This window comes from Podarcis gaigeae (genome assembly GCF_964106915.1).
Source record: "Podarcis gaigeae genome assembly, chromosome: 2".
Taxonomy (NCBI): domain Eukaryota; kingdom Metazoa; phylum Chordata; class Lepidosauria; order Squamata; family Lacertidae; genus Podarcis; species Podarcis gaigeae.
In genome coordinates, this window is record NC_139679.1 from 102,257,991 (window position 1) to 102,284,217 (window position 26,227).

General features: G+C 43.4%; 2 protein-coding genes across 3 annotated transcripts in view; both read right to left on the minus strand.

Annotated features, from left to right (window-relative positions):
• Positions 1–852: 852 nt before the first annotated feature.
• Positions 853–5,768, minus strand: SNTN (sentan, cilia apical structure protein). Its single transcript, XM_083717807.1, has 4 exons — positions 5,517–5,768; positions 4,618–4,652; positions 3,343–3,482; positions 853–2,436 (listed from the first exon to the last, which is right to left on the minus strand). The coding sequence occupies exons 1-4, from the start codon at positions 5,630–5,632 to the stop codon at positions 2,278–2,280; spliced, it is 450 nt and encodes a 149-aa protein (XP_083573933.1). The 5' UTR covers positions 5,633–5,768; the 3' UTR covers positions 853–2,277.
• A 13,496-nt stretch (positions 5,769–19,264) lies between these two features.
• The window catches only part of SYNPR (synaptoporin), a 148,636-nt gene continuing 141,673 nt past the window's right edge, over positions 19,265–26,227 (minus strand). For both annotated transcript variants that reach the window (XM_083725173.1, XM_083725174.1), the window contains 2 exons: positions 23,369–23,560; positions 19,265–21,576 (listed from right to left, as the gene is read on the minus strand). In XM_083725173.1, the coding sequence (XP_083581299.1) occupies positions 21,298–21,576; positions 23,369–23,560 (471 nt within the window). In that variant the 3' untranslated portion in view covers positions 19,265–21,297. The remainder of the gene's footprint in view (positions 21,577–23,368; positions 23,561–26,227) is intronic.

Sequence of the window (26,227 nt, forward strand, 5' to 3'; positions counted from 1 at the left end):
TCCGATTGGCTGCAGGAACTTCTGGAATGGGTTCCGTTTGACTTCCAAGGTACAACTGTATTTTGTTAAAGGTTTACAGAGATCCTATTCTCTTTTTGCACCTGTTCATCATCCTACATGGAGGACCAGATTCCACAGAACTGGAGTCTTCCATTCAGATCTCTGGAGTCTTCACAAAGTACAGACACTGTGTTTACGCTAATAGAAATTTGCTCTAAAGCACTCTGCTTGAAGTTCCAGAACTTTTCATAAACAGGAGCTGGTAAAGCTAAAGGGTAGCATTCAGAATGCTCTGCTCCCAGACACATCCTCCAACTGTTTCTCAGGACAAACCTAGCAATATCATTCATAAACGTGTTTTCTGAGAATGATGCCCAATGCGTTCAATGGCATTTAGGCCGCACTCCTAAACACTTAGTAGGGAATAAACATCCCTGGACACAATGAAGTTTATTTCCAAGGAATGGAATCCATAGGATTGTGTTGTCAGTAACCTTACAGAATGATCTCATTCATTTTCCTTCAGAAGTCCCACTGTGATCAGTTGGGCTTACATCCAAGTAAATGTGCAGCCTTCCAAAGTTATCATCACTCAGGGCTGCTTTGTGAGCTGAAAACCTGACATTTGAATAATCAATGTACAGGTTATCAAAGAAATGTCCCCCTACTACCTTTTGCGCAACATGGACCATCTGAAAAGAGATATTCTAGCTGTCACAAAATTGTTCCGAGGCAAAGCTAAGATAGTCGAATTTCAGGATGACCGAGAATGTACTTCATGTGAAATAACGTTAAGGAAATTCTGTGCTTTTGACAGCTCTGTATCTTTTGCAAGAATAAATAGATAAACCGTTATTTGTCTTGGTTTAGCATTAATTTTATTCGTTATAATGCATCAGGCTAAGATTCAATATAATCTTTCAACTCAGCTCAATAAGCCAACATTTAATTGCAGCACCTGAAGTCATCAATACTAACTCTAGGTATTTTCCGATACATTTCCCACACAATAGCCTAGTCAGTGAACATACCTAGCGGATGAAACTATTTGTATTGTAGACCTGGTCCACCCTGCTCACCCAGCTGGGTTTCTTGTGGAGGAGACAGTACAAGGGAGTGTGGGATGCAGGGCATAATGTGTATGTAATCTAACAGACATGGGGTTGCAGGTGGAGTTCAATAAGGGCAGGACAGTTATGTGAGTCAACTCATACCTTCTCCATTGCTCCAGAAAGTACACATTCCCATTCCATCTGTCTTGGTGTGGATGGGAATGCTTGTAAGGTATTCGGGGCCAACACACAAAGCCTTCACACCCCCATTGCTTGCCTCATGCAACACCTTCTTGCACACCAGTATCTCTGGGTTGGGGCCAGTATCTCTTTTTCGCCATATTGCTTTGCCCTTTGACGTGCAATTGAAATGCAAATTGCTCTTACAGCCCAAACCTATGCATATGTACTCAAAAGCTTATTGATTCAATGGTCTCACGAGACGCTCTCTGATAAGAGTGCACAGGATTGCAACCTCTGGCAGCCAAGTGCATCCTTACTTGCAAATAAGCCCCACAGTTCAGTGGGCAAACCTGCACAGATTTGGGTTGTTGGTTGTTGGTTACTCATCTGATCATTGATGGTCACACTAGAGCCTAATGGAAGGCAGGTAACCTTTTTTTGAAAAGACTTTTCTCCCCTTTTAGAATACTGGCATCCCCCAATTTGCATATGATTAACTTGTGCGTGGTGCCAGGAAATAATTAAATCATTCCATTTACACCAGGAAATGGCGTGCGTGCGAGAGCTGGAGAGTCCTGGTAGCTTGTGAGGAGACTCTCCCTGGAGTCTGAAGAGGACTTCAGTGGGGGCAGAAAAGAGACTGGAGACACTGTGGATTTGTTTAGGCTGCTCAGCTTCCCCGCCTAACAGCTGATGTGTGGGATAGCTGCCCCCAGAGCTTCAATTCCATTGCGGATATTTTTGGTACAGCAGTTTTATCTGAATTGGAGAGACAGTGGCAAAGAGGGCATGAAAAGTGTATTTAGAGTATGCTCCCCACTTACAGAAATTTCACTTATGCATGCAGGGCGCCAGAACGAAACCCCTACATAAGTGGGGGGTCACCCATACGTCTGTGCTCCACAATTCTGCCAAGGATACCAATGATCTATCTTTCATTCTGGAAACATGCCATAAAAATAATATGCTCCCTTTAGTTTCTCTCTTTCTCTCCCCCCCAACATCCCACCACCAAAAGATCTGTTCTATCCAGCATCCTTTATCACTTTGTTTTTTTCACGTTTCGGATCTCCTCCCGGAGATCAGACATCAGGGTGAGGCTAAGCAACTGAACCATGAAGTCTTCAAAGTCAATTTCGCTGTCCCTGTTCTCCTCGAGAGCAGAAATGATCTCTTGGTATTTCGGCTTGGTTTCCTGACCCTGTGAAAAAACGTGAATCATGTTGTGGCAAAATATGGAAGCTGCTTTCATCATAGCTGCTAATGAGGGAGAGCAGAACAGCTATGAAACATGCTTTCCTAGACAGGTTGCAGAATCAGGGTCAATTTAAGGGGAAGTGCCGCACGTCAAGAGACTATTAACAGACACAGTCAAATGTGTTCGGTGCAAGCATGCCAAAGGCACAAATAGCTATGCTAAAAAGGAAAAGAAAAGAAAGGGTGTGTGTGACCACCTGACATGGATTGATGTCAGAAGTAGCCAGAAGAAAGGCTCTGAAAACACACTGCTTTTTTTAAGGTCTGGAGAGGAGCTTATACTAAAATCTCATATGCTGCTCTTTGGTCCTCTGAGCCAACAAAATAGAAAACTGTATTAAGAGGAAAGCAATAGAAAACGTAATGAAAACAGCAGCAATAATACTAAAAAACCAACAACAGGTTCCCACATAAGATTAACTGTTCACCAAATGTTGTTTACTCTTCAAAGGGAGGAGGAGGAGGAGGAGGAGGAGGAGGAGGAGGAGGAGGAGGAGGAGGAGAAGAAGAAGAAGAAGAAGAAGAAGAAGAAGAAGAAGAAGAAGAAGAAGAAGAAGACCATCAGAAATGGGAATTCCAGATTCTGGGCCCCTAAGCCCTCACCAGCCCCCATTCAGCTAGCAGTGGGATGCTGGGTGCCATGCAACTCCTCACCCCCAGTAGATCTCAGCAGGTGTTCCTTCACATATTCCAAATCCCAGAAAGTTAAGGCTTTATTAAGGCTTTATTAAAGGTGATATTGGTACTTTCAACTGGGCCTGGCAATGTTGTTGGTCTAGGGCAGAGGAGTTTGGTCCCTTCCCCCGATGTTCCCTTTACACCAGCTTGATCACTCCTTCAACCCACTTACCTGCATGAAATGCACAAACTGAGTCTCGAGCAACTTTTTTGCTTCGGCTTTGCTGAGCTTGCCCTCTGTGTCTGCAACGTTGTCATAAACCAAGGCTGCTGTCGCAACAGCTTTCTCCAGATCCGAGCCTTTCCCTAGAGCTGAGGGGCGAAATTCAATAAGTGGGAGGCCAACGGAAGCAGTTTTTGAAACAGCAACAACAAGAAGAGCAGTAGAGTCCAGAGTCAGCGAGAGTAAATTATTCTGAGCTTCCTGCAGTTAACAGCAATGACACTGCATACTGCATTTGTATGGCGAGGGTGTTGATGGTTGTGAGCTACCTGCAGAAGAGCCAGCTGCAGGATTCAAAGTAAGGCTTTGAAGACCCTTAGCGGTGGCCCGGTGTGTTGTAATAGAGCCCAGCACTATGGATGCCTGCTTAGAGGTGGAACAACCTTGCAGACTAAGAAAGGGTTGTGATTCAGGCTGATGGTTAGAGTTGCCGCTTTGCAAAAATAGTCCTGAGCCTGCCCAACCCTTAAAATCTATAGAGGGGCCTTGTTAGCATCCTGGTGTGGGAAGAGATTCATTCTGTGATGATGCAGGAATGGGCTTCTCAGCAGTGGCACTCCATTGATGGAATGCCCTCCCCTCTGAGTAATGTATGGTAGGTAAAGGGATCCCTGACCATTAGGTCCAGTCGTGTCCGACTCTGGAGTTGCAGTGTTCATCTCGCTTTACTGGCCACTGGAGCCAGCGTACAGCTTCCAGGTCATGTGGCCAGCATGACTAAGCCACTTCTGGCAAACCAGAGCAACACACGGAAACGCCGTTTACCTTCCCGCCGTAGTGGTACCTATTTATCTACTTGCACTTTGACGTGCTTTCGAACTGCTAGGTTGGCAGGAGCAGTGGGAGGTCACCCCGTTGCGGGGATTCGAACTGCCAACCTTCTGATTGGAAAGTCCTAGGCTCTGTGGTTTAACCCACAGCACCACCCGCATCATACCAACTCATTAAAAATAAATTCAGCATCAACTAAAAACATATTTGTTTCCTCAGACGTTCTTAAAAGAACCTCAAAAACATTTGGCTTTTGGGTGGGAATGATGTGTGCTCCGTGTTGCAATATATTCAGGTTGCAATTCTAACTCCAATAACCTGGGAGTGAGCCCAATAGAATAAGGTTAGAAGTAAACATGGTTAGAAATGCTATGTGCATCACCGCGTTTTATGCTGCCCTGTCCAGGAAAATAGATGAATGTATAAAGGAAACAAGGGGAGTAGCTCACTTACCTTTTATAGAAGCCAGCTGCTTGGATATTGGAATACTGGAAATTAAATAGACATTGTTACTGGGTGGTTAATGTAGCAAGAAATGATTTTTTGATCTGGGAGCAGATTGGGAGGTTTTTTAATATTGGGCTGGTCACTCTCTTTTTTGTTAAAAGTTTCTTTTCTTTTCTGAGATATAGGATAAAAATGTAATGTCCCTCAAAACATAATCAGATTTGGTTGCATGCAATAATAGAATCTGTGCCTGTGTATATTGAGCACATCTTAAGATAAGACCTTTACAACCAGGGGTGCCAACTTGAATATAATATTGGGGGGCAGGTAAGCCCTGCCCCACATAGTCACATGACGTGGTGCAACCTACACCATTTGAATGGCAAGGCTCATTTACTGGGGGGGCAGCCCCCTCAAATATTTTATAAGGGGGTGGCAAAGGGACCTCGGCCCTTAGGAGTTGGCTCCGATGTTTTCAACTCATTTTGGACAATTCCGGCTTCTGTTTGTGGACTCTACTCCCTCTACTAGCCTTAGTGAAGCAGCGGCTAGGAGTTGACCTGGGTTTGCTAGTTGCCCAGTGAGAAGCCCATCTAAGTGGCTCTGGGATTTCCAAAGGAAGTGTGGGATATAGGTTTGAAAAATAAAGTAATCAATTTTTTAAAGTGCATATCAAGAAAATGCTCTTGGAGGACTTTCCTATTCTCCCCTAGGATTTAAACATTTTAATAGACAGTATGATTAGTTTTGCTGAAGTGTGAGAAACTCATTACAGCCCAGCCCACAAGCTGTGAAACCTCTGTCTTTTCCTCTCCTGTGGAACCTCATTCACACACACACACACACAGAGCAAGGAAAATGTATGAGAGCCTACTAGAGGGAAAGGCGACAGGATTAACACTTACGGCTTGGCCATCTTCTTGGAAGTTGAATTTGTGCCTTTCTTCGAAGAAGAAGCATCTCCCGGCTGATTTAGAGAATACGACTTTTTGTCCGCAGCACTAGATGCACAGCCACACATCTTTTGCTACTGCCTGAGCACTGTTTACGATCTCTTAGCAACTTCCGAGATTGTAAAAAAAGACAAACACAAGCTGTGAAGGGGGAAGGGGGTGCAGCCTGGGCGCCAGCCAGGCCTATTAATAATGGAAAGGCTCTCTGGTCACTAAGTTGCTGGCAAAATAAATCAGCCTGGGAGGGCATTCTAAGCTAAGAGATTAACAAAGGAAGCTCATCGCTGCTTGTGCAACACACCTGGCTCTTGAGCAGGGAAGTCTTTAGCATACACACCGCTTGGATGCAAAGATCCGCCCAGCACCCCCAAATTTAGTTTAGCCCCCAAATTAACTTTTATTATGCTTATGTCAGACACCATGCTTACGCCTTATCTCTTGCTTACGAAAGAAGGGAGGAAAAAGAAACAAACTTTATTATTTGCTCATTTATTCAGAATAGACTTATACTTGTTGAGTCTGACAAGTGCCGCTGTTGCGAAAGACAAGCGCCGCTGTCCCGGAGGGCTTTTGAAGGCAGGCAGGGGGGAGCAAAGACTTTTGCCCCCCGCCAGCCTTCAGAAGAGGTCGGGGGACAGACTGTCCCTGGACCTGGTCTGAAGGCGGTTTCCATAGGAACGCATTAATTGATTTTTAATGCATTCCTATGGGAAACCGTGCTTCGCAAGACGAAAAACTTGCAAGACGAAAAGACTTGCGGAACGAATTAATTTCGTCTTGCGAGGCACCACTGTACGGCCCTGATCCTGCGAACACTTTGTGAATGTGAGTTCACAACAACGTGTGAATGCTAACCTGAGATTGAAATTGGGGTGGGGAAATCACTTTGTTAAAGGAATGCAGTACTTTCTGGTCAATGTAGAACCTATTTAGATTTCACCCAGCACTTTACAGGCTGTGGTGCTGAACACACACCCAGGCATGAGTCTCATTGAACTGTGTGAGACTATTCCAGAGGATTGCAGCCGCAATGTCCTGTCTGAATACAGTGGTACCTCGGGTTACATACACTTCAGGTTACATACGCTTCAGGTTACAGACTCTGCTAACCCAGAAATAGTACCTCGAGTTAAAAACTTTGCTTCAGGATGAGAACAGAAATCGCGCACCGGTGGCGTGGCGGCAGCAGGAGGCCCCATTAGCTAAAGTGGTACCTCAGGTTAAGAACAGTTTCAGGTTAAGAACGGACCTCCGGAACGAATTAAGTTCTTAACCTGAGAAGAGACCCGGAATTTGCTTCTGAGCTAGAAAACTACAGTGATTGCCACCCATCATCTCTAAAAGAAAGTGACAGGTGGTCTCACCTTTTGATATGAATTTTGTATGGAAGGATATAAATTTTAAATCAAGGGATATCAAATTTATATTAAAATTTTATATCAATTCTATATCAAAGGATTTCAATCCGATCGATTTGATATCAAATTTATATTCACAATTTTTCAGGGTATAATGCACCCCACGTACATAGAATCAGAATTTTGTCGAGTTGGAAGGGACCACAAGGGAAGAGTTAGAGGAGTATTGAATCAGAAAATATTTGGAGAACGGAGAATATTTAAGGATTATATAAGATCATATTGTACCAATCACACCATTTACAGATAGGTAGCCGTGTTGGTCTGCCATAGTCAAAACAAAAAATATTCCTTCCAGTAGCACCTTAAAGACCAACTAAGTTAGTTCTTGGTATGAGCTTTCGTGTGCATGCACACTTCTTCAGATACACTGAAACAGAAGTTTCCAGACCCTTCTATATAGTGAGAAGGTGGGGAGGGGTATTACTCAGAAGGGTGGTAGGAATGGGTGATTGGCAGATAGCTGTGATGAGCCTGTTGACGACTCTTAACGACTGCAATAGGTCTTACAGGAAAAAGCAAGGGGTGAGAAGGTGAAAAATGGCTTTGTCATGTATAATGAGATAAGAATCCAAGGTCTTTGTTCAGACCAGGTGTCTCCATGGTTTTAAGTTTGGTGATAAGTTGCAATTCAGCAGCTTCTCTTTCCAGTCTATTTCTGAAATTCCTTTGTAGTAAAACAGCTACTTTGAGATCTTGTATAGAATGTCCTGGGAGATTGAAGTGTTCTCCTACTGGTTTCTCTGTCTTGTGATTCCTGATGTCCGATTTATGTCCGTTTATTCTTTGGTGTAAGGTCTGGCCTGTTTGTCCAATATAGAGAGCTGAAGGACACTGTTGGCATTTGATGGCATACACAATGTTAGACGATGAGCAATTAAATAGTCCCGAGATGGTATGTGTGATGTTGTTGGGGCCAGTAATGGTGTTGTCCGGGTGTATGTGGCAGCAAAGTTGGCATCTGGGTTTATTGCAGGCTCTGGTGTCAGTGTCCGTGTTAGGTCTGGTTGTAGTATTATTGTGGGTTAGGAGTTGTTTAAGATTGGGTGGCTGTCTGTAGGCAATGAAAGGTCTTCCTCCCAGAGCTTGAGAAAGAGAACTGTCATTGTCCAGGAGAGGTTGTAGATCTCTGATGATGCGTTGTACTGTTTTAACTTGGGAGCTGTATGTGATGACTAGAGGTGTACTGTTATTTTCTTTTTTGCGTCTGTCTTGCAGCAAGTTCTCTCTGGGTATCAGTCTGGCTCTGTTGATCTGTTGTCTAACTTCATCTGCTGGGTATTTTAGTTCAAAAAACGTTTGCTGTAAATCTCTTAGGTGAGAGTCTCTGTAGAATTGGAACAGATGCGGCTGTAACGTAGTGCCTGGCTATATACAATGGACTGTTTGGTATGTTTGGGATGGTAGCTAGAGGCATGTAGATATGTTTGTCGGTCAGTTGGTTTACGGTATAAGGTGGTGTCTATGCGCCCATCCTGTATTTTTATAGTAGTGTCCAAAAAATGTATTTCTTGCATAGATTGATTCATTGTTAGGTTGATTGTGGGGTGAAAATCATTGAATTTCTGGTGGAAGGTGTCCAGGGTCTGTTGACCATGTGTCCAGATGATAAAAATATCGTCAATGTATCGCAGGTACAAGAGAGGTTTGAGTGGGTAGGAGTTTAGGAAACGTTGTTCTAAATCTGCCATGAAGATGTTGGCATACTGTGGGGCCATGCGGGTGCCCATTGCTGTGCCGCTGATCTGAAGGAACAGGTCATCACCGAATTTGAAGTTGTTGTGGGTAAGGACAAATTGGCAGAGTTTGGTGGCAAAGTCCGCTGTGGTTTTATCTGAAATGGTGTTCTTTATAGCTTGTAAACCATCGTTGTGTGGGATGTTGGTATACAGAGATTATAGCTTGTAAACCATCGTTGTGTGGGAAATTGGTATACAATCACACCATATTAGCAGAACTTGTGTGATACTTGTAAACACAACAAATAATGTTTGTGGAGTAGATGGGAACAATATTAAAGAATAAAAAACTGTGTGAAAAAAACAATGACAGTATAAACAGTACAAGTGTTTAATTAAGTATTAATTAGGAAGATTAAGCTTTTTTATATACGTAAATTTGCTTTTTCTTCTTTCTGTAATTTTTTCTTTTCTTTTTTCTTAATTGTTTTTTCTTTAATTTTCTTTTTGTGGTATGAGATTGTAAATTCTTTGTATAAGTGTGTAATTTAAATTAATAAAGATTATTTTTTAAAAAAGGAAGGGACCACAAGTGTTCATCTAGTCCAATCCCCTGCAATGCAACCATCTTTTGCCCAGTGTGGGGCTTAAACTCGTGGCTCTGAGATTAAGAGTCTGATACTCTGCCAACCGAGCTATTGCTGAAAATGTATGACCATCTCGCTTCCCCAGATCTGGAGGACGTTTTGAGCCCACCCTAACCTATGGCGTGAGTGCTAATCCTCCCTGACAGTTTATGTGGGGCTTAAACATTGGGATTCACCTCAGCGCCCTTGGATGTATGGCATGTTTTATGAGCCCTAATTCTGACATTGTGAGACATTAAATTATTATTATTATTATTATTATTATTATTACTTATTGAATTTATATACTGCCCTATACCCAGAGGTCTCAGGGCAGTTCACTTAAATGTAAGTTTGATTCAGGATATGTCAAATCAAATTCTGTATTAAACTAGGAAACACTTGTTTTGAGCATCCCTGATGCTACAGAATAGTTTTACTGTATATCAAATTTTATATTTAGAAAATTGATATAAAAATTATATCCTTCCATCTGTGGAAACCAACTCTGGTATGCTGAAAAAAATTCATACATAGCTTGCTTGCACATGTTTTTGAAATGAAATAATGGTTTTGAAATTTGCTTTTTCTGCTTTTGTAACATTGGCAATGTGTTTTGAGACATGCGACCCTTTTGTGAAAGCAACTGACAAAAAATTAGACAGAGCTGCTATTCAGATTCATTTTCTCCTCTGCCCTCATTATTATTTTGATGTTCCCCAGCAGTTTTCCTTTGGACAATACGGCCGCCACCGCAGCATTGAGCTCTTTGCACTGCTGGTGATGTGAAATTTTCCAACGTGGTGTAGTGGTTAAGAGCAGTAGACTCGTAATCTGGTGAACCAGGTTCGCTTCCCCGCTCCTCCACATGCAGCTGCTGGGTGACCTTGGGCTAGTCACACTTCTCTGAAGTCTCTCAGCCTCACTCACCTCACAGAGTGTTTATTGTGGGGGAGGAAGGGAAAGGAGAATGTTAGCCGCTTTAAGACTCCTTCAGGTAGTGATAAAGCGGGATATCAAATCCAAACTCTTCTTCTTCTTCTTCCTACCAACCCATCCCTATAGGCCACTGCATATCACTGCTTCTCACATTTCCACCTAGTATTTCCTGTGCCGTGATAAATTCCGACGACAAAACTCTCTGGAGTGACTCTTTATGTAACATGATGATGATACAGAAAGAAGGTTGCAACAGATGGCCGAAAGAATTAAGACTTCTCCCTCATTTAGCTGCAGTGAAATTACTGAGGCCAAAGCAAATATAGATATCTACAACTATCACTCTTTCTGGATTTTAATTATCTTTAATTATCTAAGAAAATATCATCCCATACACCTCACCTCATCCCACCCACACCATATTTAGTGTGTCATCTTTCAAGCCATTCTTTTCCCCACCCTTGCCCTTTTTGGAAGTGCTTTAAGATTTCTTACATTCCTGGTGCCTTCTTTAGGGAAGGCTTATGAATAAAATAGAGCCTGTAATTGCAATGTCACTGCCAAAATGCATGTAATCCATGCTCATTATTCCTTCAGTTAACACACTTAAATTACACAGAAATTTATCTGATCCCAGCTTGAAAATTAGAAAGAGCTTTCACATGAAGTGTGAGTAATAATCTGGATTGTTTTCCCCGTCGGCTGAACCCCACAATATGGCACGCAACATTTTCAGTCATGCTGTTGGGAAGATTAGAGTCACTGGCCAGGAACCAATAACTGTTTTGGATGTGGGAAGGGTGACTCTGTCAATTTCAGCTTGTCTCACTTTCTGATTCCCCCCTTTTCAGTGCAGTTCTCTATACTCTACATCAATTGTGAATTTGTGCCTGTACACAAATTTGTATGGAATTTTGCCTAACGCATGAATTTCTTTTTACAAAGCACTCTTGCCTAACATAGCACACTTTTGATAACATGTGCATTTGCATCAAAACATTACTAGCTTTTGTGCATATTACGCGGCTGAAGATGCACATTGCAAAATTCAGAGAGCTGCAAATTCCAAAGTATGGCTGTGTTTCGGTTCACATGTTGTTTTGGATATTGTGAATTGGGTAGGTTCGTCTTTCTGCCCCATCTCAAGTTTAGATTGAGTACCAGCTTTGGGCAACATTGTGTGTCAATTAACTCTTGAAACTGAGGGGGCTTGCAAAAGTCATTTGTGACACGACATAGGACTAGGACTAGCCGCCTGAGAAACGGTTTCTATCCAAATGCGATTTTGGTTTTAAAAACAGTGTAAGGTAGTCTCTGGAAGGGACGTGGGTGGCTCTGTGGGTTAAACCACAGAGTCTAGGACTTGCCAATCAGAAGGTCAGTGGTTCAAATCCCTGCGATGGGGTGAGCTCTCGTTGCTCGGTCCCTGCTCCTGCCAACCTAGCAGTTCGAAAGCACATCAAAGTCTAAGTAGATAAATTACCTTCCCGGCGGGAAGGTAAACGGCGTTTCTGTGCACTGCTCTGGTTCGCCAGAAGCAGCTTAGACATGCTGGCCACATGACCCGGAAGCTGTATGCTGGCTCCCTCGGCCAATAAAGCGAGATGAGCGCCGCAACCCCAGAGTCGGTCACAACTGGACCTAATGGTCAGGGGTCCCTTTACCTTTACTTTTTAAGGCAGTCTCTAAGGCAGTATATTGTATTTAATTATGGGGTATCAGAGTTTTTAGGCGGTTATCCAGGCAGGGATAGCTGAGATAGCAGGTTTGTTGGTTTTTGAATGTCTGACGTAGATTTTTTCAATTTCGTTGTTCTGTATGGGACAATGACAATAAAGATTATCGTATCAACATGAAGGAGGGGCTGGCCCTGGAACTCTAGCTGCTTGGACCCTACATGCACACCAAGAATCATAAAATTGTAGAGCTGGAAGGGACCCCAACGACCATTTATTCTAACCCCTTGAATTGCAGGAAGCTCAACTGAAACACCAATGGCAGATAGCCCTGCAACCTCTGCTTAAAAATACCCAAGGAAGGAGAGTCCACCACCTTCCAAGGAAGTTTGTTCCACTGTCAAACCGCTCTTATTTTCAGGAAATCCGGAATCTCATTTCTTGTAACTTAGTCATTGGTTTGGATCCTACCATCCAGAGAAGGAGAAAACAAGCTTGCTCCATCTTCCATGTGACAGCCCTTGCGATATCTGAAGATGGCTATCATATCACCTCTCATTCTCCTCTTTCCCAGGGTATGGGAAAGTCATGTGCTTTAAATGTCTGTTGGATGCGCTTTCAATATAAGGTATTTTAAAATGGTTTGTCAGTGCAGGATGTTACATTGGTGTTTAGCCTGTAGGTATGAACAGCAAGGCTCAGGAGTGGTTTGGTTGTGGTAAAACTCAGCTTTGGAAACTATTATGCTCTTCAGCTGACAACACACTTTGTGCAGCTCTGACAGTTAAATTGAGCTCTGTGGGTCACTAATGATTAAAATACTAATCACTTGTTTCTGAAGATAAAGCTGGTAAAATGTCATTCCGAGGAGCTGCTATAATAGGCCTATGACTGTGCAGGTGAGGGCATATCATTTATCGCTTCAATTCCAGGCATGCTTCAGAAAGAGATCACCATACTGAATGTGAAAAGGCTATTTTTGAATTTCAAGGTACCTCGGGGATTATGGAGCCTCACCTTGCATTTGTAGATAATCACCTGCATGTTCCTGTGCTCTCATCTTAAAATGCAACCCCCATCTCTTTGTATGAACTGGAATGGAGAACTGGATTATGAACAGGGAAGTGTGGCTGTGGGGTGATTTAAACTGTCTCCCCAGCTTCTCTGTCTCCCCAGCATAATTAAAAAAAAAATCTCAAAAGAATTGTGTGAAAGCTGAACACCCATTTGCCAAGAGGGTCCACAGGACAAATTTTCTACCTTTGGCTGTATCATTTTTAAAGCTAACTTATGGCCCTTTGGATGTTGCTGGACTAAAACATCCACCATCCCTGACCACTGGGAGCCAGAGCAGTTGGACCAGGATTGGTGCTACATGCTCAAACCGCTTTGCCTTGGTGAGCAACCTGGCCACCAAATTCTACACCAGCTGAAGTTCCCGAACCATCTTCAGTGGCAGCCCTATGAATAACACATTGTGGCTATCTAACCCAGGGGTTGTCAACCTGGTCCCTACCGCCCACTAGTGGGCGTTTCAGGGTTCTAGGTGGGCAGTAGGGGTTCTACGGCACAAGCTGAATCCTCCTTCCATCGAGCACTGGTGGGCCGTAAGGAAACTTTACCATCAAGAAAGATGCATTAGTGGGTGGTAGGTACAAAAAGGTTGACTACCCCTGAGCACAGACGACAGTAGTTAGGCTATCTTCGTCCATGTTACATGTGCCACAATGTGAATTTACATGTGCAACCCTTAAGATGTAACTACAGTCACCAATCTGGATGGCTTTAAAGAAGGATTAGACAAATTCATGAAGGATAAAGCTGCCAATGGCTACTTGCTATAATGGTTATGTGCTACCTTCACTGCTGGAGGAGGTATGCCAGTATAGGTTGTAGGTTGTGAACAGTGCTTTTTTCTGGAGGCACGCAGGGAGTACACATACCCCTAAACATTTTGTGAATCTAAGTTTGGCCTCATTAAGGGGTGGTATTTCAATATGAGTAGGAAAATGGGAGTACCCCTAAACAGTTTTTTTTAGAAAAAAAGCACTGGTTGTGAATATATATTTTAGGTTACATTGTTTCCGCCCCCACAAAAAAAACCCTAGGCAGTTGTCAGGTACTGGGCAGAGGAGGAATGGTGGAGACCACATCGCTAGACTGACCCTTCCACAGAAGAAGACAGTTCAGAATTACAACAGGGGTTTGAGGGAGATCACAGCTCAGAGGCAGATGAGAGGAAAAACTGGGAAATAATGGGAGAGGAGGAGGAGGAGGAAGAAGCACCACCAGGGGGTGACAGCTGATGGACACAGTATCTTTAAGAAAGCATTCCAGACCCACCCCTATCCCAGTACCTGGCTAACATTGAAAGGGGGAGAAAAAAGAGCTCAAAGGCAGAGGGCACTTTTCAGTACCTGTACCAGTACACATGGGGGTGGGGTAGAGACTCACTCAGGACAATGCCATTATTGCAAGAGGCTGGATTCCCAAGCCTCTCTCTGTGAATATTGAATAAAAAACAGACGGTAAGGACTTTTCCTTGTCTTCTCTGTTCCTGGCAACCTGGCGTGGGGGTTGGTGTTAGGATATATCCGTTCCACCTTAAGAAGGGAGCAGGTTGTTGTGTCACAGGCTGCATATTTCCTGTTCTCAGGAAGTTTATGTTTTGTACATTGCTTTCATTTTCTCTCTGTGCCTGAGACATCGAAGCAGGCAGTCATGTTTTTTCTTTGTTCTGATCAACGCTGAATAAAGTTGTAAATGATGCTCTCCTGAGTGCACCTTTCGTTGTACGAACTCTGCTGAAAGAGTGTGCACCAGCCTTGGAATGTGGCATGTTATTTCTGAGGCTCGTGTCACTAATTGACTGATACTGCGTATCTATGGGAGATCGATGGATCGTCCGGAGGCGACGTGGAGTCATGATGGCCTCTGTCCCCCTGGCAGTATCCCAACAATTGGTTCCTCAGTAGATGGTGCCACCAGACCATACGCGAACCGGACAACATGTGGCCTATTCATTTGGCTCCCTCAGTACTGTACAACAAACTTATTCAATAGTTACTAGCTCTGATGGCTATGCTCCACCTGTCCTGTGGGGGGCAGTGGTGCCTCTGAATCCTGCTTGCTGGAAATTGCAAGTGGGGAGTGTGCTGTTGCACTCAGGTTCTGTAGGCCACTCTGAGACCAGGACACTAGGCTAGATGATTCTTTGGCCTGATCCAGCAAGGGGCTTCTTATGTCCTTAGGTTCATCCCAGCTGGAAGAGCATCAGAGTTTATCTGGTAACAAACGAATGAGCATCTATTCTGTCATGCTGAGGTGTCGCTGAAGATACCATCTAGTAATGATGGATTTCAATTAAAGTGGTTACCAGCATGATCCTATACTCAGAAGCAACTGAATTTGTTGAGTTCAGAGGGACTTACTCCCAGGTAAGTGGATATAGGATTGTAGTTTAAAGCTCCAGGAGGGAACTAATGATAGAGACATAGGGCCAAGTCACACGTTGGGGGGTGTGTGTGTGTGTGTGTGTGTGTGTGTGTGGTATCTGATCATATATGAACACTTGCCAGGGACCCTGTAAATGGCTGCAGGTCCCTGTTTCATATGCACCAAGTGGCAATCTGCGTCCCCTCTTGTCTAATGTGAGAAACGACCTTTGTAGCTTAGATTAAATCATTTAGGGAGCAAGCAAAGATTGGAAAAGAAGAGTTATATGAGTGATAACGGTAGGTGGCAAAGACAAGGCAGATGGAATAAATGTCGCATGCAGCCTCTTTTCATCAATATATCAGAGGCCCTGCTAAGAATAATTCAGAACCATCCTGCAATTCAAGCAATACTTTGTGATGCAGAGTAGGAATTCATCAGGGTGTGGGTGTGTGCAGTGGTACCTGCTGATAAAAGAATGACTGACTTCATTGATATTAATTTACTGATGAATAGCTAACTGCGCTGGAATCCTGAACACAGATTGTAGCTATTCCATTAATAAGGGAAAGGGTTAATAACAGGGCTATAAGTCCATACATGGTTATCCTGGGAGATATAAGGGACACGGGTGGCGCTGTGGTCTAAACCACTTAGCCTCTTGGGCTTGCCGATTGGAAGGTTGGCAGCTCGAATCCCCATGGTGGGGTGAGCTCCCATTGCTTTGTCCCAGTTCCTGCCAACCTAGCAGTTCGAAAGCACACCAGTGCAAGTAGATAAATAGGTGCCGCTGTGGCGGGAAGGTAAACGATGTTTCCGTGTGCTCTTACTTCAGTCAGTGTGTTCCGTTGTGCCAGAAGCGGTTTAGTCCTGCTGGCCACATGACCTGGAAAGCTGTACAAACACCAGAAAGTGAGATGAGTGCCATAACCCCATAGTCACCTTTGACTGGACTTAACCATCCAGGGGTCCTTTACCTTTTTTACCTATCCTGGGAGTAAGGTCTACTGAACGCAGCATAACTTGCTGCTGAGTAAACATGCCTGGGGCAGCAATGCAATAAACTACTATCAAGCTGCTATAGTTTGTGGTGCCCTATGCATTGTTCTGGGATGTGGGTGGCGCTGTGGGTTAAACCACAGAGCCTAGGACTTCCCTATCAGAAGGTCGGTGGTTCGAATCCCCGCAACGGGGTGAGCTCCCATTGCTCAGTCCCTGCTCCTGCCAACCTAGCAGTTTGAAAGCGCGTCAAAGTGCAAGTAGATAAATAGGTACTGCTCTGGCGGGAAGGTAAAAGGTGTTTCCGTGAGCTGCTCTGGTTCACCGGAAGCGGCTTAGTCATGCTGGCCAAATGACCCGGAAGCTGTACGCCGGCTCCCTCGGCCAATAAAGCGAGATGAGCGCCGCAACCCCAGAGTTGGCACGACTCGACCCTTTACCTTTACCTTATGCATTGTTCCAGAATGCCATTACTAAAAGTCTGTGGTTTGCAAGGTAGTGCAAACCATAGTACAGAAACAGAACTGGTTGAGGATGCATTTGCTTAGATTTATAACATGGGCTACGTCAAAGACTCAAGGTGCAAAGTTTCCACTTAGTGCCAACTAAATGTGTCTTAACACAAAGCATGTCAGGGATATATTGGGACCATAGTCATGATCAGGGGTAGGCAACCTAAGGCCCAGGGGCCGGATCTGGCCCAATTGCCTTAAAGAGTGTTGAGAAGGAAGGGGTTTTCAGTTCTTGCAACTGTCTGATTGGGGCAAGACCTACTGGGAAGAGTTGCTGTGATCACTAGGCCAGCACTGTTTTGGTTAACTTCACTAACAGAGGACAGAGGTACATCAGAACAAAATGTAATGCTTTTCCTAACCAAGAGTCTTCTCCAGTTTCCTAAAAGAAAGTGTTGTTAGAAGGCAACAGATCTCTGGCGTTCTTTATAAGATTAAGATACATGATGTGTCCATGTTGAGAATTCCCCTACATTCTTGTCACCATGCAAGCCGGAGGCAAGAGGTTCATCACCCTTTTTTATTGTGATATCTCCAGTCTCCTCCTGACAGCAAAGCTAGTACAACCTTAACAGCACAGATTGAAAATAGCCTATGATTCATTGCTTCCCCTTCTTTGCTAAATACATAATGATGTGCCTTCTTCAGGGTTGGCATGTGCCCTTATGGCAAAGGAGGCATTTATGCTAGATTTGGGGCTTTGCAGAAGGTGTTAAGCCATCAGCTGCTCAACTCCCCTTCCATCTGCTTCCTACAATGCCTCTTTACAACAACTCTGTCTTCACCCTTTTGCCAGAGACTGACTGCTATGTGCTTTCTTCTTCTCCTTGTGAACTTTAAGTCCTGGGTTTGTTTTCCGAATGTGCTGTGTAGGTTTCCTGGAGGAAAAATATATCTGTGAAGCTAGGCAGTCTATGAACTCCAGTCTCAAGATAATTCAGAGCAAGAATTTATTGATTCCTGTTGGTAAACAGGAAATCTATGCAACACTCTCAGTGTCACAGCCAGGCATTTCATTGGCTGTGGTTCAAAATAAGGTGTTGGAAAAGATGGATCCTTTTGATCTGATCCTGCAGAATCGTCTCCCCCCATTTTTATGCCTTAGAATCAGAATTTCATACTTTCCCCCAACATAATAGATAATGAGATGGTGGTGGTGGTGGTGGTGATGATGATGATAATAATAATAATAATAATAATAATAATAATAATAATAATAATAATATCCCACCCATCTGGCTGGGTTTCTCCAGCCACCCTAGGCAGCTTACAGCACGTAAATCAGGGATTTTGAAAGAATTATAATTATTGCTAATATGTGATTACATATTTCTCCTTCTAGGCACTAATGATTTTCCCCTGTGCTGGTTGTAGGCCATTTGAGATTGATTTTATGCTGTTCTGTGCTGGTTTTGTGTTGTTGATGTTGTTTTTGCTGATTTAGTGGGGGAGAGGGTTAACAGAGAAAACACTAGGTGGCATACTTTAAAATATGTTTTGATTGTAGCTTGGTATTGTGTTATGAGCCACCCATATGACTTTGTTTAATGGGATGTTTATAAATGTCAAAAACAAACACCCTGACAGTGAATGTCGAATGTTTCCTACAATACAAATGTCATTTGTCACTCAGCTTTGCAAATAGCCCATCGCCAACAAGACAAATTTGTTCAGGCCCTTGTAACTTGTATTCCTGAAACGTTGCTACCTTTCTCATCTGTACTGATGAACTGCTGCATAAACTCTCCCCAACCAAGTCTCTTCCAGATGTTTCGGGGTGGAATTCAACATAGCGCTCAGGTGAACGTTTTATCGGCACAAGGACTTCTCCTTGTACAATTCAATGCTCTCCCCCTCTCCTCCCCATATGTACCCCAACATCTGTTCTAAGTGTCCCCCAAACCCTTGGAGCAAGTTTGGAACAGTCACAGTGTGTGTATGGGGAGGAGAGGAGGGACAGTCCCATTATGCATGTGGACATTGTGCCACTCACAAAGTTATTTAGCTGAATACTGCCAAGCTACAACAAAACATGTCTCTCCCATATCGGCCTCTACAGCCACAGCAGGCGCTGTAACTCTCCAAGAGTTTGAATCACAGGATGATGTGAGCTGTAGTCCAAAATATCTGAAGGACTATCAAGTTGCAGAAGAATACTCAAGACTATGTTGCACATTCCCATATCAGGTTAAGCTAATCCAACAGAAAACATAATTTCCCCCATTATTTTCAACCCAAACATAATGCATGTACAAGCTGACTTGTCATTTCAGGTTGAAGCCCAAGTTAGACAATAACTTGGAGTGAAAATGGATGGTAAGAAGATGCATGTCCTATTTTATCCCCCCCCCCCCTCTCTCTCTCTCTGTGTGTGTGTGTGTGTGTTGCAGCACCACCACATGCCTTTAAACAAGCATTGTATGCAATAATCTTTATTTATGCGGGTCAAATAGATATATCACAATATTGAGTCATCCACTGAGCAGTCATACATTGGTTACAACAATCATATAAGTGACTATGCCGTTTTATGCTAAAATATGCTTTGAACATTTACAGCTCATACAATGATATCATAGACGGATACACTTCTATTTAGAAATGCAGATGTTCAGTTTTTACAGTGGTGTGTTCATCTGTAGGCTGCAAACTGAGTTTCGGGGGGTTGCAGGGCAGCTGAAAGGGATGCTAAGATGACCCTAGCTTTGCTGCGCAGCATCCAATGTGTTTTAAGTTAGCGGTTAGCAACACTTTCTCACCAGGATGAGTCTCAATCGGTGAGACTGAGGCAAGGTAGCAACTCAGTACTTAACTCCCTCCTGACCTTACCAATTCTCTGCAGTACATATGTGTATATGTGGAGACATGGAAATGCTCAACTCACACAGGAATAAGAGTAGAGCTCAGTCTTTCCCCTTGCAGTGTGAGAGAGGTTGCTGCTCTCAAATTTGGCTCCATTTAGCAGCACGGCTTGGGTTCTTTTGCTGCTTATTATGTGGAGTCCTGTCTATTGCTGGAGGAAAGAGAAAACAAAGCTTTCCATCTAGCAGCAGAAGTCTGGCTCTGTTGCCTTGCCATGGAGCTAAAGGGTTCTGCGGAAAAATGGCTGAGCAGAAACCATTTTTCCCCCCTGGAAAATATTACGCACAATTTGAGATCAGCATGATCTCTAAATTACCTTTACCCCACTAAGGAAATGGCTCAGTGTTCTCGATTGCTGAGATCTTATGTGTTTGACACTCTCTTTCTACTTACGAATAGCACCAAATCCAGTATACATCATCATAACGACTGGACCGAACAGACGTTGAACAACTTTGAAACAGCTTAGAGAGAAAAACATTCTTCACCATCAATGGCCATAGAGGAAAAGTGTTTCGCAACAGCTCTGAATGTGCACATGCTCTGTTGCACTATCTGTCAATGTGGCGTTTGCCACCAGATAGTTTCACGTACTGATATCTGCACCTCTGTTATCCTAATTAAATAAATACCTTTGTAAACATGTAAACACAGTTACTTGGTCCTTATATTACACAGTTCACGTTCAAAGAGTCACAAAACATCAAAATATGGATTTAAAGAAGGAATACTGAGCTCGATTAAACAAACAAACTGGTCAGTTTACAGCATATTATTTCTGAATGCCCTTTTAAGGAAAACTGTTTTAGTTATATGCAGCATTCAAGATTTGGGTAAGCCGTTGATCCAACTCTGCAAAATATATAAAATAGGCATACGTACATACATACATACATACTTTATCTAAAACATTATATCAAACAAACAAACCAATTAAAAAGTAGTCGTGGTGGTATTGAAAAAATCCCATATACACAGTTTATAACATTCTGTTGGCGTGAAAATGATGCAGCCTCATGCACTAAGACACTCTGCAAATTTGCTAATCAGGACAAATGTCAAATAAATTTCTTATGTAGAAAAAACCCAAAACCAAATATTATAAACCAACAGTCATAGACAGGCAATGTTGAAAACTTAGGCGCTACAATGCATGCATTGAGATACGATCAGAAATAATGCGAAAACACACATTTTGCTGTTCACCAAAATGCAGAAGAAAATCTAAAGCTAATTCAGTTGTGTTCTCCATATCATATACTACAGACTCGAGGCTACAAAATGCTGCCACCAAACACATACAAAACTACCGTAAGGTTATCTATACAGTACATACAACAATTATTTACCCCAATCCACCACCTCTGATGACTATAACCTCAATCATCTACTCACAAGGAGAAGATGTTTCATATATAAACAAAGTAAGAACCACAACCCACCTTCTTCGGATGGTACCCGTAGACCTTTGATTTAGATGAAATTCTGTCACATTTATCTAAAACTTGAGAAATCTGCTGCCTGCCACTGTGTTTCAGCTTTCCATACACAATGCTCAACGTAAGAGCTCTTGGAACTCTGTGTGTGCTAAATTTGATTAGCAAAGGAGGTGGGGCTGCTCTGTTGCTGCTGGCCAAATTCATCCACTTGGCCATAGTTGGTCTGCTGCCCGAAGCTGCTTCCCTGTTGGTTATAGCCACCAGTTGGCCCGTAGCTATCTTGATTGTAGCCACCTTGGTTAAAGCTGCCAGACTGCTTCTCCATGGTGTCTTGAGGGTGCCTCGTGCCTGAAGAATGCCAGCCAGTTTCCTTGAAAACAAACCAAATGTTTCCTGCCCAGAGAATAAAGTTCAAGAATCCGAAGACCTAAATGGGAAGTAAATCAAGACGTGGATATGAGACTATATTATGAGGCATCCTGTCTTTGTTGGTTGAAGGAATGGATGACATTACAGAATTCATATACTGTAGACTCAGAAGGTCATGGCAATATTTTTGGCTGGCACGCTTATTTATGGTATGAAAAGGTGAAAGTTCATAAAGGATTTACAAATCATATAATTAGGAAAAATTTGTATAGAGTATGGGATAAATATAATAATTTATTAGAGGTAAAAACACCACTTTGGCTCTCACCATTGGAAGCTATAGCAGTAAAGAAAAAGAATATGCTAGAAGGGTTGACAACTTATAGAAATGTATTAAAACAAAAGGGAAGAGAGTATAAATTAAAAGAGTTTAAGGAATTATCAGGGAAATTAACAACATGGATATAATATCATCATTTGAATGAAGTATTTAAGAAAGATAGGATATGAGGGTCAAGGATACGAGGTGCAGGTCAAGCACCTTCAATGAGACTGTGTGTCCTGGGTGCACTCCCTGGCCCATGTGAGTCTGAAGGGGGATGAGTATTTCCCAACAGGTGAGTAAGGTATCCCCCTTTAGACGAACATCGACCATACTTTGGTAAGGAAGTGTTTGCCTGCACATTCCTTGGCATCAATGGGATGGGGCTTGGTCAGCACATTCCCACTTGCCATTTTATGCGTTCGGACTGAAGAGGATTATTGATGCAGACAGATCACTCCAGCAATTAAGATCATGTTTGTTTTTCTTTCTACAAGCTCTTTGGTGTAGACCAAGGGCCAAGGGTGTCATCCCATTAAAGCAAATAAAAGACTGATCTAGCTGCTCCTAGTCTTTATAAACTGAGATCATAGGAGTAAATAGGAATCTACCAAAGGCTGCCTACAGCTTTCTTCCAGTAAGAGGACTGCTGCTCCCTGATTCAAAGAAGACTCATGTACTTTGGCAGAAGGAATTACAAGTCTGTGGCCCCCGTTAATTATTGTGTGCATTATTAGATACGATGAATCACTACCTAGTTGCCTTTTTGATCGCAAAGCTGTTAAAACCATTCTAAAAGTAAATCTTTTGCAAGGCAGATGACAACTCCCTTGGTGGAAGTAACAGTAACATTAGTAGTAGCAGTGGCAATCATCTATAAGCGTAGGTAAGTAAGAACTCCCTTTTACTCCATATACTGCATAATCTAATTATCAAGTTATTTTGCATGCTTGTTCTCCAGGCTACTTTGATGAATGTATCTTGATTGTTAAGTGTGCCACGGCATCCAGTCTTTTAATCTTCAGGTAAGAAGTTTGTCATTTACTATAGTCTGTTGCTCAGATTATTATCCTTGCTCCCTCTCTTGTGTTTATGCTTCATAGAAGAGCCTGTGAATTAGGTGAGGTCATGATGAGCTGCGTGTTGGACTCCAGTGGTTTGGCAGGGAAATAGAAAACCCAAAACTCTTGTCTGATCTCATAGCTAAGAAGAAGAAGAAGAAGAGTTTGGATTTGATATCCCGCCTTTCACTCCCTTTAAGGAGTCTCAAAGCGGCTAACGTTCTCCTTTCCCTTCCTCCCCCACAACAAACACTCTGTGAGGTGAGTGGGGCTGAGAGACTTCAGAGAAGCGTGACTGGCCCAAGGTCACCCAGCAGCTGCATGTGGAGGAGAGGAGACGCGAACCCGGTTCCCCAGATTACAAGAGTACCGCTCTCAACCACTACACCACACTGGCTCTCCATCTTCTTCCATGGATGCTCCCCGCCCCCAGCCTGTTTTTCAATAAGATAAAAGCAAATTCTTACCACTGAAGTGTTCAAACTAGACATAACTGGGCTGCGCACAGGCATGCACTTGTTTGACTGCTGCTTGCAAGCCGACATCAGTAAGAGCACTTCGTCGGGGTCTGTAGCAACTTTCACATCAGAGAGCCCTTTAGCCCAACCAGAGGAGCCCACGAGCCACAGGAACGAAAACACCACCGTCACAATGAAGTCCTATGAAATGAAAAGAGAAAATTGAACAGTGCAGGTTCATGAGATGCCTGAATGGGGCAGAGGGGCATGAGGTACAGTGTTCTGCATTGTTTTGGTTTCAAAGTACTCCTGCATCAGTATCTCCTCACATGTAGGCAATCATTGCTCTCCAGTCGTCCCAACATCATGTGTCATTGTTGTGTAATCAAAAGGGAGAGGGGCAAGGCAGCAAGAGCTCTGTGGGGTGCTAGTGCAGTGCAAACATGGTGGCAGGAGCATCAGATTGTCTCCACCACAGTGCCTGCAGTTCAGCAGTGATGTATAGCGTTGGGAAGGCAAGAGGGCAACACAGTCCCAACCACGCAGCCTTTCTGTGGCCATCATGGTGAGAAGCCATACCAACACATATGTAAGGAGTAGGTTTGGCGTTTGGCATACATTGGAGAACCAACAGAAAACCAGCGCTCTCTGGGATGTGGAGGAAAACATCAATCCTTCTGTGTGCATTCAAACAGAAGGCAAACGTAAGAATTACAGGCCCGAAAATGACAAAGCCTCAACAGGGCTTTGATGAGCGGTGACCGCAGTTCGGTTTAAAGCTTAGGAGCTAATCACAAGCATTGAAATATTAAAGCACTTTGTGGCCGGGTTTAAATGCTAGCCTGGAGGACTCCCACCAAGGCCTCCAATCAAAGGGAATGATTGCAGGCATACGGCTATGTCAGCAACAGAGTAACGTAAGAAAGTGGGTCATAGATGTGTGGCTCAAATGTAAACTTACCGGGGGGGGGGGGGAATGGTGGCTGGTGTCCATTGGGGCTGGTAGAGCATAAGTCATTGGGGCCACTGGGGGCACTGCCCCATCAACATCTGTATGCCCTCAGCCAGCCTCCATCTACCTCATGCTTAGTTTCAATTTTGCTTGCTTTTGTACCTCTCAGCAGGAAGGAGGAATTGGCTCTGCCTGTCATTGGCTCTGGCGCCACCTGCTGGTTGTCTCCCTGCCCCATTCAATGTCAGTCCCAATGAGACAATGCAAGAGAGGGATAAAACAAAATTAAAAAATTCCTTCCAGTAGCACCTTAAAGACCAACTAAGTTAGTTCTTGGTATGAGCTTTCGTGTGCATGCACACTTCTTCAGATACACTGAAACAGAAGTCACCAGACCCTTCTATATAGTGAGAAGGTGGGGAGGGGTATTACTCAGGAGGGTGGTGGGAATGGGTGATTGGCAGATAGCTGTGATGAGCCTGTTGACGACTCTTAACGACTGCAATAGGTCTTACAGGAAAAAGCAAGGGGTGAGAAGGTGAAAAATGGCTTTGTCATGTATAATGAGATAAGAATCCAATGTCTTTGTTCAGACCAGGTCTCTCCATGGTTTTAAGTTTGGTAATAAGTTGCAATTCAGCAGCTTCTCTTTCCAGTCTATTTCTGAAATTCCTTTGTAACAGAACAGCTACTTTGAGATCTTGTATAGAATGTCCTGGGAGATTGAAGTGTTCTCCTACTGGTTTCTCTGTCTTGTGATTCCTGATGTCAGATTTATGTCCGTTTATTCTTTGGCGTAAGGTTTGGCCTGTTTGTCCAATATAGAGAGCTGAAGGACACTGTTGGCATTTGATGACATACACAATGTTAGACGATGAGCAATTAAATAGTCCCGAGATGTACCTACCTATCTGTAACAAGAGAGGGATGTCATTCTAAGCAGCACCCTGCTGTGGTGCATAACATGTAGTTTCACCATCTGGGAAGAACTGAGTTCAGATCCTGGGCCACTTCCTATACCTCACCTACCTCTCAGGGTTATTGTGGAGATAAAAAAGGAGGCAAAGCAGCTACACCAACCAGAGTTCCTTTGAGAAAATGTGGCAGAGATGGGGGGGGGGGAGTGCAGATCAACGAAAAGGTTCCCTTTATACAGGCTACTGATTATCCAATTTGTCTCTCCCCTGAGACTGTATGGAAACACAACACTGATTTATGCAGTGTGTGATAGCCCATCTAATTATTTTCAGAAATCGTAGGCAATGAAAATGTCACCATTACATTACAACCTTGGTACGGTTTATTACAATGGTTTATTTTCTGCTTGTGGCTAGTTCAGGCTTTATGGACTAGAAAGACATTACCGAAAAGAGCAGAGGAGTCAGTGCATTAAGATTCTGTCACAACCTCTGCTAATCAGGATTATCTGCCCTGAAAATAATGGAGCTCTAATAGTGTCAGGGAACTCAGATAGGGGGCCATCCGTCTTAGATTAGGTGCAGCCCATGACTTGGGAATGTCTTTTACATGTCAAGCGGAACCCATGCAAGGGAATGCTGCCTGCTGAATGCTGAAATATGCTTTCGACGACACCGCCCTGTTAAAATTAAGTGCGCAGGGAATGGTGCCCATACAGCTTGCTCCTATGGAGTTTATACATACTCAGTTCCTCTTTTTAAAGCATGGGGTTTGCTATGGGCAATCCTACATGTCAAGTAGGTGCTTCCTGAGATTAATTTTAGAACTTCTCTGTAAGTGTGTCTGTGTGCCTATTCCATGATGTCTTTCCATGGGAGCTAATTGGTAGACAATCCTCCTTAAGTCTTCTAAGTGGGGCAAATTAAGACTCCCCTCTCTCCATAAAGAATGAGGTAATTTTAATCAGGAACTCTGATCTTGATTCTTGCTGGCCTAAA